The following is a 14,663-nucleotide window of genomic DNA, read 5'->3' as shown; positions in this document are numbered from 1 at the left end:
GAAAGTTCTGAGGACTGATAGAAATTTGTTCATGTGAACATAAGGTTGAACATTGTCTAAACCATTGAACTTTCGAAGCATAGAGATTGCTGATGCTCTAAGTTCAAACTGGGTAGCTTCTGTCTCTGGAAAAACAATACTGTTGGGTGGGTCCCCAATGATTGGTGAATAAAAATCGCTCAGCTTCTTCCTCTGTTATGCTTGCATGGGTGGGAGAGCTTCAGGATTATTTGGGTTCATAACACCCCCATCATTGCTTGCAGCCATTGTATCAATCTCGTCTAGTATTCTTGTGAGTCGGTTGTTGAACCTTGTCCACTGTTGTGTTCTTACCGGACGATGATATAGACGACGAGGCATACACTAGAAAATGCTATGTGAAAATGACGAAAAACTATCCTACTATGCTTGAATGCAATTAAACTAATATGCAACTATTCTAAATTATACTAATATGCAAAACTACTTTCCTTCAACTGGGTTGGGCTTTACAGCTAGTATCTTGCCCATTGTCTAAAGCTGTCTCTTCTAGGGTTATGGTGAATCACTTGGATTACTTAAGTACCACGGCCCATAGACGATAGTCCGATTGTCAAGATTCAGACAAGAAACACTAGAGTTTGATGTTTCGCTGTGTTGGCTTACAACTTCAATTGTTGAAAAGATCCTAAATGCAATTATACTAGAAAGCAATAAAACTAAACTAACTACGATGCAACTAAGCTATTGAGAATTTATAAGATAGGGAATTCAAGAGATTAGAATCCACCAATACTTTTGACCTATGACCTTCTACTTCATGGTTGTTCTTACAAGTAGACTACAATTAGGCAATCGAGCGAGTGCCGATGCCCTCTTGGACAAAACATCGTCAATAATTAACTCTACTCAAGGTTGTTCCTATGTTCATGTTACTAGTATCTTCTTTCCTTTTATATGAGCTTGGGCAGCTATTCAATGAATCACCATCTAAGGCAAACACAAGGAATACTTTCCTTACTCTAAAACACTACACAACTAGAAGAAAAGTATAGAATAATAATATAATATTCAATTACAATAAATAAAACCCTATTCTAGCATTATATTCAATTGCAATAAATAAAAGCATGTATCTAGCATAATATTCAATTGCAATAAATAAAACCCTAAACTAGCATGATATTCGATTGCAATAAATAAAAACCTTAATCTATACTTCCATCCCCAGGTCTGAGCAATATAACTAATAACTAAAAACATAAAGAACTAACCTGATTGAAGAACACCATGAACCAGAAGAATCATTAAACCTTAAGCACCAACTTCATCTCCTCCCTTGAAGGAGAAGATTAGCCTTCCATAAAGAAGGAAGAACTCGAAGAATGAGAAGAAGAAGAGTCGAAGAACATAAGACTAGAAAGACTAATTTATTAAGACTCAGCTAGTTAAAACCGAATCTTTTATTATTAATCTCTCTCTGCCTCAAGTTCTGGAGACAAAAATATAAGTGAATTAGCAAATTACATGAGGCACTTAGGTCCTCTATTTATAGGGGTTACAATGAGTTCTAGAAGCATTCCAAACCGTCATTTGTTTCCTAATACAAATCAACTTCTTTCAGAGTCCAACTTCGTCTCCAAAACTGAGAAGGAATTGGCTAGAGCGTCATTTCATGCGTCTCAAATGCATGAGTCGCGTCTGGACGCACGATAGTCGTGTCTCAGACGCGAGACTCTATTTTTCCTCTTTTACTCCATCTTTCTTTCCTCTTTTGCGGGTTTTGGTCCAAGTAACGAATCATTTTGCCTTGGGCTTCCAAATAGGCTTTAAAATAGGTCCAAGTCGCATCTTTAATAGCTTCAATTCCTTGGCCTTCTCCATGATTGTCCACGGGCTTCCCATGTGATCCTTAATGCTCCGAATTGCTCTGTTTTATCCCTTTTTCTCTAATATTCTACAAAACTCTATCTTTCACCTATAGAATCATAAAACATAACTTACAAACACTATTAGTCCACTAAGATGGCTAAACAAGAGGCATAATCGAGGGGTAAATTGCACTTTTTGAGTTAATTAGGCGGTCGTTTGAAATTTTAGCACCCTCAACACGACACCTTACTCTTATGACAAGATAGCACTTCTATCAAGACATATTCTGTGCCGTAATCTAGGCATAATTGAGAAGCATCGGTTTTACTGTTAAGTATGAGGTTAGATTCAATTATCAAATGAGAGCTTCCTAAACACGCCACAGGAATCAATAGGACACCATAAGTTTACTATAAGACGTTATGTATGCCATACTCTGGTAAAAAATAGTTGAGTTAAATATTAAATGCAAAAAACTTCTAACCATTGAGAGAATATTAAAGGTCCGAATATTAAACCTGGAAACTCCACAATTGAAATTAAACCCACTCGAAAGAACAACAATGGAGGGATCTACTTCACATGGAAAGAACAACAACAACACCAACCAAACCAACCAAACCAACAAGGACATTCCAGTAGAAATTTGTGAAGAGATTGTCAAATGTGCTCCACTTCCATTTCTCAAAAAAGCCAAGTTCGTATGCCGAAATTGGGCAGCCTTTACAAGTACAAGTTCCTTCACAAAGGAGCATGCGTTGATGACGGGATCTTTTCTTGGTTACATCATAAATACGGAAAACAAAAGGGAAACGACGATAAGTTTTGCTTCCAGCATTGCAAACTACCCACCAATTCCATTTCCAAGTTTGGACTCCAAACCATATGGTACATCGGCCATTGCCTCGTCAATGGAAGGTATTGTTCTCTTGAACACACCTTATGAAAGATACCAACAGTTTTACGTATGCAAACCAACGACTAGAAACGTTCATCGCCTAAATAATACTAGGAACAGATTCTTCACCAAAAGTGTGCGCATGGTGGTAAATTTTGTGGAACCTTTGCGATTTAATATTGTTCGGATTTCAATACCTAGGTACGACACTATCCGGCCTTCCCGAGACAACAAATCCCACACATGTGTCTATCGTCATGTTGAATTGTTTGATTCCCAACTTAACAAATGGAAAAGGTTGGATGACCTGGAGTTGACAAATGAACACATTAACAGGAATGCCGGAGTTGTTGCAAATGGAATTCTGCATTGGTCCCTTTGGCATGCAGGAATATTGGTTTTTAACGTTCGACGGGAGCAGTGGACAAGGATTAGGCTACCGGATACTCAAAGTCCATTTGAATCTTATAGGCTATTTCCTTATGATGGCTCCATAGCTATAATGTTTTCCTTGTGGGCCGAGGGCAACACCTCTACTCAAATATTAGAACTGTGGGTTTTACAGCAGTACGAGAACAGCCAGTGGAGTGAACCCAGGAAGTTTATAGGGTTTAGGATGCAAATTTCATCGACTTACTACCATCATACATTGGAGTGTTCTTTTGGTACAACAAGATCATATGGTACAGTTTCATGGAGATGAAGGTCCTATCAGATCATATAATCCCAGCAAGTGCCATTCACTCCATTTCCCCATTCATGTTAGACTTTGCCGAAACCCAATTGAACTAGTCGTTTATATATGTAATTATTTCTTCCCTTATTTCTTTCTTGTTAGTCAGTACATTTTAATAGACTAGGTACTTATTATGTATCAAGTGCAAGAAGCACTACATTGTGTTATGGTTATGTTAAATTATTACTTATTAAACATGTTATGTCCTTTTCTCAATGGTTAAATGCATGACAACATAACTATGTATGAAGACAACACAGTGTATCTCTAATAGAGTAACATATATAATCTAGAAACACCTGTATTTGTCTAATTGTCCCTTTGTTGAGTTCATGGTGTTTTTCTACGAACTTTTGTAATTTTGTGTAAGTTTCCCATTATGTTTAAGTTGAATTCATGTTTCTTGAATCATTGCCCATTATCATTTCACAGTTAAACTATATCAATTACAGTTAAAATACATCCATTACATCATTTCACAGTTAAAATACATCCAAAATGTTCACTCATTTCAACTTATGCTATCAGTAGATCTATTACAGTTCAATCGGCAAATCCTAAAAACTTAACAAGTGCAGAAATATTTAGGTTTTAATTTATGCTTGTTGGCTAGTTTGTGGCTAGCTTTTATATATATGACACTACATAAGCTATGTAAGATACTATATACAATGTCCGTAAACAAAAAGTCAGTTTAACAGAAAGCCTGGTGTTTGAGCCCATATCTTTTGTTGCAGTATATTTGAAACACACTTATACAAGAGTGCAGTTAGAGAAAGGTGTCAGCAAAAATAGCCAAGTACATAGCGCAACATGCAAATCAACCTAGTACATACATACATGGCGAAATACATATACATAAGCAAACCGGCAAAATATTCATATACATAGTTTCTGCACCTACAATAGGAAAATCAACCTAACCATTAGAGTAATAAGAACAACAAGTAGGCCAATAATGATGAGAGCCATGTTTCTACGTAAAACTGATAGGTTGTTGTGCTCGGTTTGCACGCAAGTCTCCCCTGTAGTAGTGCTAACCGTGGGTATGAGTAGTACGGTTGTCTCTTCTAATGTCTGATTGAACTCATTGTAGTAATTGTTGATTCCTTTCTTTCTAAGCAGTAACTTCGCCTCTTCGATAGAATTACATCCAATGTAGTCTTGGGCAACTAATATGTGTACCTGTTCATTAAATGGTTCACAGCCCGTGTACTAAGGGATTTAGAAAGTAAACGGAATTATGAGAATCCAGTTCGAAAAACATTAGAGGGAGAGAATTTCAGTTACCTGGTCCCTGCAGCTACTCTAGTGCCTGTATATGCCTGGTTGCCACCCTCTAATGACTGCATAGCAGAACTTTGCCATAAGAATGATTTAGTTGTGCAGAATGAAGTTCGAGTATGAAGGATTTTATTTAGTTGGGTGACAGTGAAGTGTCATAGGACATTCACTCACTGCTTTAATAATTATTATTATTATAATAATTAAACAAAATAATAATGAATAGTACAAAGATAAGCATCTCGAACAACTAAGCACTCTCTCTCTCTCTCTCTACATTCTTCACCATTTTCACTGTTTTTCTCTATCATCAACCTTTTCCCCAAACTTAACCTAAAACGTAAGGAAATAATTGAAAAGTTGGACATGATAGAGTTAGCTCTCCGATGGATGTTTTGTTATAATGATCTATCCTCTCAAATTGAAAGTTTTTTTCAATTTGAGAAAAAACCCAATTTAACAAAACAAGCAACGTATAGCCAACTCTATCATAACCTTCTTTTCAAATATTTTCATACCTTTTCGGTTGTTGGTGGGTCACATGGAACATGGAGCTGTCTGCAGAGTGGAAAGCACCCAAATTTTAAATAGAAGAACAGTGACAAAGGCTTCACCTAAGTAGACTTCTCAAGAGTGATCAACAATTGATGTTCTCCAGGAGTGGGAGAGAGTTATTGGTTTTGGTGGCGGTCCATTTCTAAATTGGTGGGCTTGTACCGCCACCCCAAACCCAATAACCCTTTCCCAACCGTTCATAATATTAATTGTGAAATTGAGAAGACCACAAGTAAAGCATGTGACACTGATCAAGTTGCCTTTAGGTTACCTAAATTGGACCGATTGCAGAGACCGCGTATTTGTCTACACCTAAACGACCACATAACATACCTTTCTCTGCATTATAAAAAATCTACCTAAACTGACCGCGTATTTTTGTTCTGAAATCTAAGCAAATGTTGCCAAAAGTAGTATTTTGGACATGTTTTGAATAGTTGGTTCAATTTGTTCATGGTTAGTTTGTATGTCATTGCTATGTAATAAACCAGCGTTGTAAAAAAAGTGTGTAACGGTGTCATATCATTCTTGTGCCATGTGGATAACAATATGAATTAACAATATATTATATAAGCCTAGTAAATCACTATATAAGTATATGCCATTAACCACATCAAGAACATCAATTGTGTCATATACATTCCATTATATGTATCATACTTTGTCTTCCGCATTTCTTGAACGAGGAAGTCAGTTATTACGTTAAACTTTCAACAAAATGTGGACATTCACTTCAAATATCAGTTACAAAATGTTTTGGACTAAATTTATGGCTACAAAATTGGTAATACGTTTGGCAAAGTGGTCAGAAATCAATAAAATTTAGCTTGCCATAAAAAACGAATTTTTTACCGAAATTCCGGGAGATCCGGACACGTTGTTCTCCTAAATAGTCACTACCTTAATCAGTTAACAACCTCTTCTTCTTTTACTTCAGGACCAAAGGTTTGTTTTTACCTAATTCTTCTCACCATCTCTCACTACTGTATGGATCTACACCGAAAGTAAATGAGATCTGAGGTTGTGAGGTGAAGGCAATGTTAGGTCTAAGGTTGTTTTTATATGGTCTAAGGTTGGCTTAAACACAATGGAGCCCTAATAACTATAGATTTGTGATTTGTTTTTAGTTGTTTTTATATGGTTTGAGGTTGACTTAAACACTGTTGAGCATCATTGGGATACTTATTTTGTTACGGTTAGATTACATGATGATATGTTTTATTCAACTTCTGATAGTCCTCGACAATGGTGTGATCAATGATGGATTTGTTCATTCTAAGAAAATGATCAATACTTATTTGTGATTAACCATCCTAAAACAGTGTATCAACTTGATAGAACATTATAATGGTCTATGAGATTCAACATTTGTGGTGTTTACTTGTAAGATTTCGTTCATCACAAAAATACTACAACACATGATCAAAGATGAACTAGTAAATACAAATTAACATAGACCGCAACACATGGATAAACTAATAACCCTTGACATATACAGAAAAAGTTGTCTAACTTAGTAAAACGACCTAGAACAACAGAACAAAGACGCATATACACATAGCAAAACAAAACAAGAAACGACAAAGAAGCCACAACTAAACTGAAATGCTTGTATCTGAATGGCACACACAAGGGCACCTAGGAGGCCATGGCATGGGTTCAAACTCCTGAGCCAGCATATACCACAAATGTTTCAACTTGAAATTCTCATACCTAAGATTTTCCATCTCTTGGTTTGCTTCTTCCTCCTGTTCTATCTGCGCCTTAGTTTCCATCAAGTGTTTCATGACCTCACTAATGATTAGACGCTCTCCGCACTTGTTGTCGATGAACAACTTCATTATGTGCTTGTCTTTAGGAGAGAAGGGGCTACCTGGCCTCAGAAGAGCTTTGACGTCTGTGCTTTGCATCAAGGAAGGGGGAGACATATTATAGATAGGATTTTTCCTGTGCTGAAAGCAGAAGATTGTGAAAATGGAGCCGTGGTTGAGATATTGTCCCAGATGTCTGAGGAGATGTTTTATGAAGAAAGCTTATTGTTATCTTAGCAATAAATATGTATTTAATATTAAGTGACTAGGTATTGCTTTCACCGGTTTCAAAGCCAGCAACTTGAAACTTCCCTTTGACTATCACCTTACCTGAATTAATTGCACACAGTCAAAGCTTAGAGCTTTTAGTGACCAATGTTTAGATCAAATTTACCAGATAATAAGCAAATTTTAACATAATTATCAAGTACCCAAGATGAAGAAAGAAAGTCACTTTAGACACATAAAAAACATACATCATGGAAAAAATTATTCATGTTGTTGACATGTTATATATACACTAGAAAATTTCCATTTAATTTGGTAATCTAAGTTTGTATCTCATTTAAAATTTTAATTATGGGAGGGGTTCTATGGACATGTATTAGCAACCTCTCGTAAACAAACTCATGATTTTGAAGGTATTTCTAAGTGTTAGAATTAGCTACTTTTTTTGAACATATGATCTCCCAACTACTATAAACATTATCACACAAATGGCTAATTGTGAACTGTTCATTTTCACCATTTATAAACTATGTTATTCGCAAGTTACATTCAACTTTTTTATTTTTTAGATTAGCTAGGAGATCATATCTACAAAAACTTAGCCTAATATAAAACTTCTAAATACCTTAAATTTTTTGAGTTTGTTTACATGTTTTCTTAATATATGTCCCTATAACCCATACAATAAATTTTAACTTGCACATACTTGGTAATTTAATAGATTTGATGTACGATTCCAATTAAAATTGTTTTCACTTCTTGCAGTTGCCTTGTTCAAATGATTGTCTTCAATTTGAAATTTTTCAACAAAACATTGCATAATTGTCAATAATGTATGTTTTAATTATCTAATAAAATTCATATTTGTATAGCTACAAATGATCATGTGATTTTGTTGTTCAATTGCAATTGTGTTTGGGTCCGATTGTTTATTGGGATTGCCTTGTTTTTTTTAGTTTTTTATGTGTGTTCGAAAGAACCAATTGACCATAAAGAGCTTCATGTATGTGCTTCCTAAAACACAACCCGTGCATTAGTTCGTCGGTATTACTCTACTTTAGCTCATATCTCACAAATTTTATAAAAATTGTATTTACCTTTGATATTTTAGGTTAAATTGTTAAGAAAACTCCATATTACCTAAAATATTTATAAAATCAATCAATCTGCATAGTTTATGTTAATTACGACAGTATCTGAGTAAGGACTTTTACATGAAACCTTCAATTATGCATTGAATACGGATTTTTTTCCTTAATAGTTGCAACTTCCTGAGCACAATCGTACGACCGTTATTAAATATGAGTTAGTATCCTCTATAAACTCTAATTGCTTGATCCCATTTTGAATCCCCATATTTTAAAGTCCTAAATTTTTTGTATACATATCTCCAGACATTAAATTAGATCTAAGCCACAAGTTACGTTTGGAAGTTTCAATTAGGACCAGTACTTAACACTCCAATTCCTCGAGATCAATCTTCTCTATTATGTTAGATTGATGTTCAAGATGAACTATCTAATGAATCTATCATAATACATTTTAGTTATTTTAATTAGGGTTTATTCTTAAGAATACACTCATACACCAGTTCCAATTTATTGCCTGGGTTATTTCCCTTTTAGAAAATGATATCGGTTTTGCAGACAAATAAATTATGCTTGCCTTAGAGAATATTGTAAGTACCCTCCGTTCTACATTCATACCATTACAACACACGTGTCCACAACCCAGGTCGTATCTCCACCAGCTCGTACCACACCACCAGGACGTAACAACGACCCAGACTCAGCACGTCCCAATTATCGAGCACAACCATATATGGAAGCAAATGATCCATCACGATCCTGAAGCTCAGTCAACATACAATCAAGGAGTCATTTACTTTGTAACATTAGAAGTAATGGCGAATCATCAAGATAGCACAAAAGATGGATCTACACTTGATAACAGCCTGGAGCAAATAAGGACAGTCAGCTCAAACATCTATAAGTAGAGAGAGATGAACTATGTAAGGCTTGATTCAAGTTTACCCAAGAAACTTGAGACGTAGGCAACTCTTGTCCCAAGTAAGAGTGCAGCCATTCCCTATCAACAACAACATCAGGTCATAGACATAAAATCCTACACCTCTACAAATATCTAATCCCTCAACTCCCGGAGGACCCACTTCCGTTATCAACTTACTTATGGACAGCATAAAGTCCCAAAAAATATTGACAAACAGATTTAGCGAAGGGGATGATACGGATGTACAATATTAGAATATTGTGTTAGGGAACTTAAACTTCCTGTTGAGGCATCGCAAAACCAGTATACGACAATCTATATCTGAAGTTTGTAATCTAGAAACAGCCAAGTGAATATTCCTTTAAAATATGATAACAGTAAATAGGACAATGTCCATTATAACCTAGTCCGAATTGGGTACATATTTTCTCACATATTTGCTAAGTTTACATGTGAAATCACCAAACTATCCTCAAGTCTAATCAATGCAATTAATGCAAAAGCTTGCCAACTCTCATGTACGGAGCTAATAAGCACCTTTGCCCAACATCAATTTCAAAGTAATTTTGATCTCTTCCCAATAAAACAATGTGCGAAATTTGCTAGATATTTCTTCTTCTTCTGCTTCATGCTTGAAACAAATTTCCAAACCAAATTTTGAAGTTGTCATTGCCCAATTACAGAAAAAAGGTATGTAAACCTTGTAAACATTACCCAAATTATTATATTATACTATTTTCAACTAAATATGCGCTAATGTTTGTGTTTGTTGGTGTCTGTGTGGAAGTTAATGCTACCACCCTCCATTTGTGTTCAAAGTTGCATCTTTAATTTGATGTAAAAGCTCGCCACTTTAAACATGGAATGTCAAATAACCAAACAAGGACAATAAATTGGGGTTGTACAATATATATTCAATGTTATTATGAGTGTAAAGTTGAACCAACACACAACCCAAGCAAGACATTAAATGTGTGTATAGTGGCAGTTGATACAATAAAGCTCGCATCTTGATCCTGTTGAATGAAAGAAACCCATGAAAGAAAACCCGCATTTTTTAGTGTATATATTTGGCGGCTATATTTGCACTCATTAACACTGAAATTCAAAAAATCAAGTCGATATTATATTGTATGAGAAGAGTGTAAATAAAATGAATAACTGACATGTATCATGGCTTGTATAGGATATATAATGTCTTACTATGACAAGTTGGATTATGTTGAAGCTGAACCTGAACAGTTCGATATCAAGCAAATACCACATCAATATCGGCCGATTATTCTTGAGTTACATGAAGGTAGAGTTATTGTAATAGGGTTAGGAGCCCAACATATTCCTCTTGAACTTAACGATCTATCTGATGAGGAAGACGGTGTATATATACCAAAGCTACCTTTAGCGGAAGTTAGTAACCAATGCGTAAGTCTTCCTGAAGTCATTTGGATTGTCGAAGAACAACTTCCAAACTCACAGAACTTGAGGGAATTTGATTGGGGGGATTACATGTTGAACCCCATTACAGATGAACTAGGAGGTGGTGAGGCTGGTCATGAAAATGTGTTGGATGATTCCGATGATGATGCAAGTGATGAACATGTTGTCTTAACCAATGATTTAGATAATGGTGGAACTTATGAGGAAGAGCCTGAAGTTGATGAGCAAAGTGGGGGAAGCGATTACCAAGGGTGTGAAGTTGAACATCAAGGTGGTGGACGGGGAACGGTTACTAATCTTGCTGAACTTGGGGGGAGAGGTGAAAGTGTTGATGGGTTAAGAGGAGACGATAGATGGAAGTCAATGTTTTGCGATGAGGGGACATGTGCCACATTTAGCGGTGTTGTGTCATACAGACACATGGTTGGAACACCCTACATTGGCCCAATGAATTTGCCCATTGGCCCATATGTCAGGAATGTAGCACCGAACAGAGAACAGTTAGGTGTGGGTGCCCAACACCGTGGGAAATTTGTTGGAAGAACAACTACAGTAGGTGAACAAAGTTTGAGAACATACCCAAACCATGGAGAAATGCAGGGATACGGTGGTGTTAACTAGGAACATGGCAGCACAAGCCAAAGTACTCCAGACCAAGCGGGTAATGATGTAAGAAAGATAAATGCTAACAGAGATCAATTTGTTGGCAGAGAAGGTTGTGGTATCAATGTTATGGGAAGAACAGAAACGGTTGCTCATAGCGAGAGTATTAGTGTCAAATGTGGTCCCACTGATGGTGCAGGAGAAGGGATACCGTTAATGGGAAAGAGGTAGCGGGGGTCAAGGTATAAAAAAATAATTGAGGAAGGTCATGTGGAGTACGCTGGTCAAACAAAATTGGAAGAGAACATTCCTCTTTCTGTGGGCATGACATTCCCCATGGGAGAGGATCCAATATGGATGCAAAGGTTCTGATTTGAGTAGCCTTGGGTCAGGTTGTCCATTTCATATATACTGCAACACGATTAAAGGATCTTATGATTGGACTGTTAAGACACTATTTGACGGTCACAAATGCGGTCGCAATACGGCGGGAGTGTATAATCATGAGGCGAACAGTGACTATGTCACCATGATTTGTAGAAGGATGTTGCATGACGACAAAACTATAAATGCTAGCAAGGTGAAGGCCATTGTTAAAAATTGGAAACATGTTAAAGTATTGTACAAAGTTGCGTGGAGGGGAAGGGAAAAGGCACTAGCACAGGTGAACCGAATAACCCAATAACATTTAGCTCTACCATAACAATTTAATTATGTGAGCCATTATAATGATTACAAGTACGTGCATATACTCCGTTATGGTATCCTGAATAAATAATAATGTATAAAACAAGGTGATATATGTGACATACAACACATATATAGGTAATACCCATACCTGCATATAATCTCCTGGGGCATCCTAAATGCCTATGAGAGATAAGACAAGGTGATATATGTATAAGACATTATAACGAGTACCCACATATTTATACTTTCTTGTCCCCAACTAAATAGTGCAATATGGATGTGCAGATCCATGGGAGTTATGGGCAGTCATACCAGCTACTATCAAGTTATTCCAACGAGCTGAAGAAAGTTTATCTAGGTTCTTACACTGAGATAAAAAGAGAAGGACGTACCGATCGGTTCAAGTCCTACTTTTGGGCTTACGGGATTACAATTAGGAGCTTCCTTAACACATACAAACCTTTGATAGAGCTTGACGGCACACAGCTGAAGGGTAGATCAAGTGGGTGCCTTCTATCTGCCATTGCATTAGTCGCAGAAGGTCATGTACTTTTTGTTGCCTTTGGTGTTGTTAGTGCAAAGGACAATGAAAATTGGGAGTGGTTTCTCCATTGTCTTGGGGACCACATCGTCGGTTATGACCGGCCGCTTATCCTCATGACTGATAGGCACAAGAGTCTGATCTCCAAGGTCCCCGTGGTGTTTCCAAGAGCAAGACATATGTTCTGCATGAACCACGTGTGCAAGAACTTGAAAAGAGCACCACAACATGTGTTCGAGAAGGTGAAAATGGCAGCTTCTTCCCTTCAGCAATGGCATTTCAAGGCAGTGATGAGAGATATTCTAAAAATTAGTCCCACAGTGCACACTTTGTTGTCAAATATTCCGGTAGAGAAGTGGGCTTGTTCAACCTCAAATGTGAAAAGGTACAGTATCATTTACACCAACCACGTCGAGAGTTGGAACAAAATGATTAAGGAAGCGCGGTCGTGGCCCGTACAAGCTATGGTGGAGGAAATCAGGCAAAATTGAACTATACATTTCTGCAAGTACAGAGATATTGCGAGTATAACATGAAGAAGTCAAGGGAAATGTATGAGCTGTGGTCTTCAAGCACATGTTTTATGATTATGACCAAGGAGGGGGGCTGCCACTCCGTGAATCTGGAGAGCAGGGATTGTACGTGTATGTGGTTCCAACACTTGGGTATACCGTGTCCCCACGCATGCTTGGCCATTAGCGTTGCTGACCTGCGCCACATTTCATATGTTGATGAGTACTACACAACAAAGAACTGGTTACGTACATATCAGGAGGTTTGGATTGGTATTCCCATCAAGGAACAGTGGGAAATAAATGAAGAGGATGACCGCATTCTTGGTCCTGGACTGAGGCGCAAACCAGGTCATCCCCCGACTGAGAGAATCAGGATCCCACCATCGCAAAAGGGTCAAAAATAGAGGAGGTGCTGCATGCTATGCAACCAACATGGCCACAACAGAAGCACTTGCAAGTATTTCGTTGATGACAAGGGGGCTAGTGAACGTCCTGTGAACCAGGACACTATCGACAAACGGTTCAATATCTGAGTTTCGAGTAGCGAAGACTATATTTTGGGTTTCGAACTGCATCATTGTATTTGCAGACCCTTGTATTTGTTTTGACTATGGCTACAGTATGATCTAGAAACATATTTTGAAGGCATAATCACATAGCAGAAAATGATATCCAGACAGCAACGTTATGTTATCTTACACCTACGTGCTGGTATCGCCTTATGCACACTTTTAATTACTACGATTGTACATGTTTACTAAAAGTTACAAGTTGGGAATTCAACAAGTTAACCACCACCTCCTTCTGACGTTACTTGCAATTGGCCCCACATCACTCTTTGCTTTTCAAAATAGTTTTCCCTTTCCCTAACCCTAAATACCTAAGGGATCCGAATCCCCAATTGGATGCAATGTCGCATTCTTCCTCTTAATCCTTGACAAACCGAAACTAATCATGAATTATGATAGAAGGTTGGTTAGTTGAGGAAGTTCCAGACCCCAAACTGGAGCAAAGTGTGGTTGTATTTGTGCTGGGTTTGTCCATCAAGAAGGGACTCTAACACAACGAATCGACTAACTGCAGTACGAGATAAAAACGAAGTGCTATGTCGTTTAGGGAAGTGGAAGTGGTGAACAATTTCAGAGGAGAACAAATTGACGATAAGGAAACATTCATTGGTTCAGACTAACTGCAAATGTTTGGGTTTTCAGACAAAGTTGCAATCTTTAGTGTTGTTTGTCCTATGTGGTGTACTAGTTGTGCATGTCCCGCAAGTTAGCTACCTTATCCATATCTGTTTTACTATCTTATCTTAGGATGTGGGATCATAAAGTTGAATCATGCTCCTGAAGATTCAGACCAGTCTTTCGCGGTAAGTTTTGGTGGTGTCATTCCGAATCTGGCATGATATATACGATACTGTCTTTCTCTACTCCAGTAGAAGTTTGTCTCATAGTTTGAAGCAGAAATTTAGGTTTGATAACACAACGGAAATGTCAAGTAC

General features: G+C 37.3%; 3 protein-coding genes across 3 annotated transcripts; all 3 read left to right on the top strand.

Moving 5' to 3' along the window:
* Positions 1 to 2,414: 2,414 nt before the first annotated feature.
* LOC147506135 (F-box protein At5g49610-like) lies at positions 2,415 to 3,452 on the top strand. The gene has a single exon (XM_086605704.1). It carries the CDS (start codon positions 2,415 to 2,417, stop codon positions 3,450 to 3,452), a length of 1,038 nt encoding a protein of 345 aa, XP_086461830.1.
* Positions 3,453 to 11,542: 8,090 nt separating this feature from the next.
* LOC147506134 (uncharacterized) lies at positions 11,543 to 13,135 on the top strand. Its single transcript, XM_086605703.1, has 3 exons — positions 11,543 to 11,640; positions 11,795 to 12,077; positions 12,389 to 13,135. The coding sequence occupies exons 1-3, from the start codon at positions 11,543 to 11,545 to the stop codon at positions 13,133 to 13,135; spliced, it is 1,128 nt and encodes a 375-aa protein (XP_086461829.1).
* A 41-nt stretch (positions 13,136 to 13,176) lies between these two features.
* LOC147506133 (uncharacterized) lies at positions 13,177 to 13,563 on the top strand. The gene has a single exon (XM_086605702.1). The coding sequence runs from the start codon at positions 13,177 to 13,179 to the stop codon at positions 13,561 to 13,563; it is 387 nt and encodes a 128-aa protein (XP_086461828.1).
* Positions 13,564 to 14,663: the final 1,100 nt, after the last annotated feature.

The sequence above is a fragment of the Coptis chinensis genome, chromosome 4 (assembly GCF_015680905.1).
Source record: "Coptis chinensis isolate HL-2020 chromosome 4, ASM1568090v1, whole genome shotgun sequence".
Taxonomy (NCBI): Eukaryota; Viridiplantae; Streptophyta; class Magnoliopsida; order Ranunculales; family Ranunculaceae; genus Coptis; species Coptis chinensis.
Note: the sequence above shows the minus strand (reverse complement) of the source record. Positions and strands in the feature narration are given on the sequence as shown.

Excerpts from the sequence above, each read along its gene's own strand:
- LOC147506133 (XM_086605702.1), top strand. The coding sequence starts at position 13,177 with ATGAAGAAGTCAAGGGAAATGTATGAGCTGTGGTCTTCAAGCACATGT.
- LOC147506135 (XM_086605704.1), top strand. The coding sequence starts at position 2,415 with ATGGAGGGATCTACTTCACATGGAAAGAACAACAACAACACCAACCAA.
- LOC147506134 (XM_086605703.1), top strand. The coding sequence starts at position 11,543 with ATGGGAAGAACAGAAACGGTTGCTCATAGCGAGAGTATTAGTGTCAAA. Across the intron at positions 11,641-11,794 it reads ATACCGTTAATGGGAAAGAG|CCTTGGGTCAGGTTGTCCAT; the intron begins GTAGCGGGGGTC and ends TGATTTGAGTAG. Across the intron at positions 12,078-12,388 it reads GGGAAAAGGCACTAGCACAG|ATCCATGGGAGTTATGGGCA; the intron begins GTGAACCGAATA and ends ATGGATGTGCAG.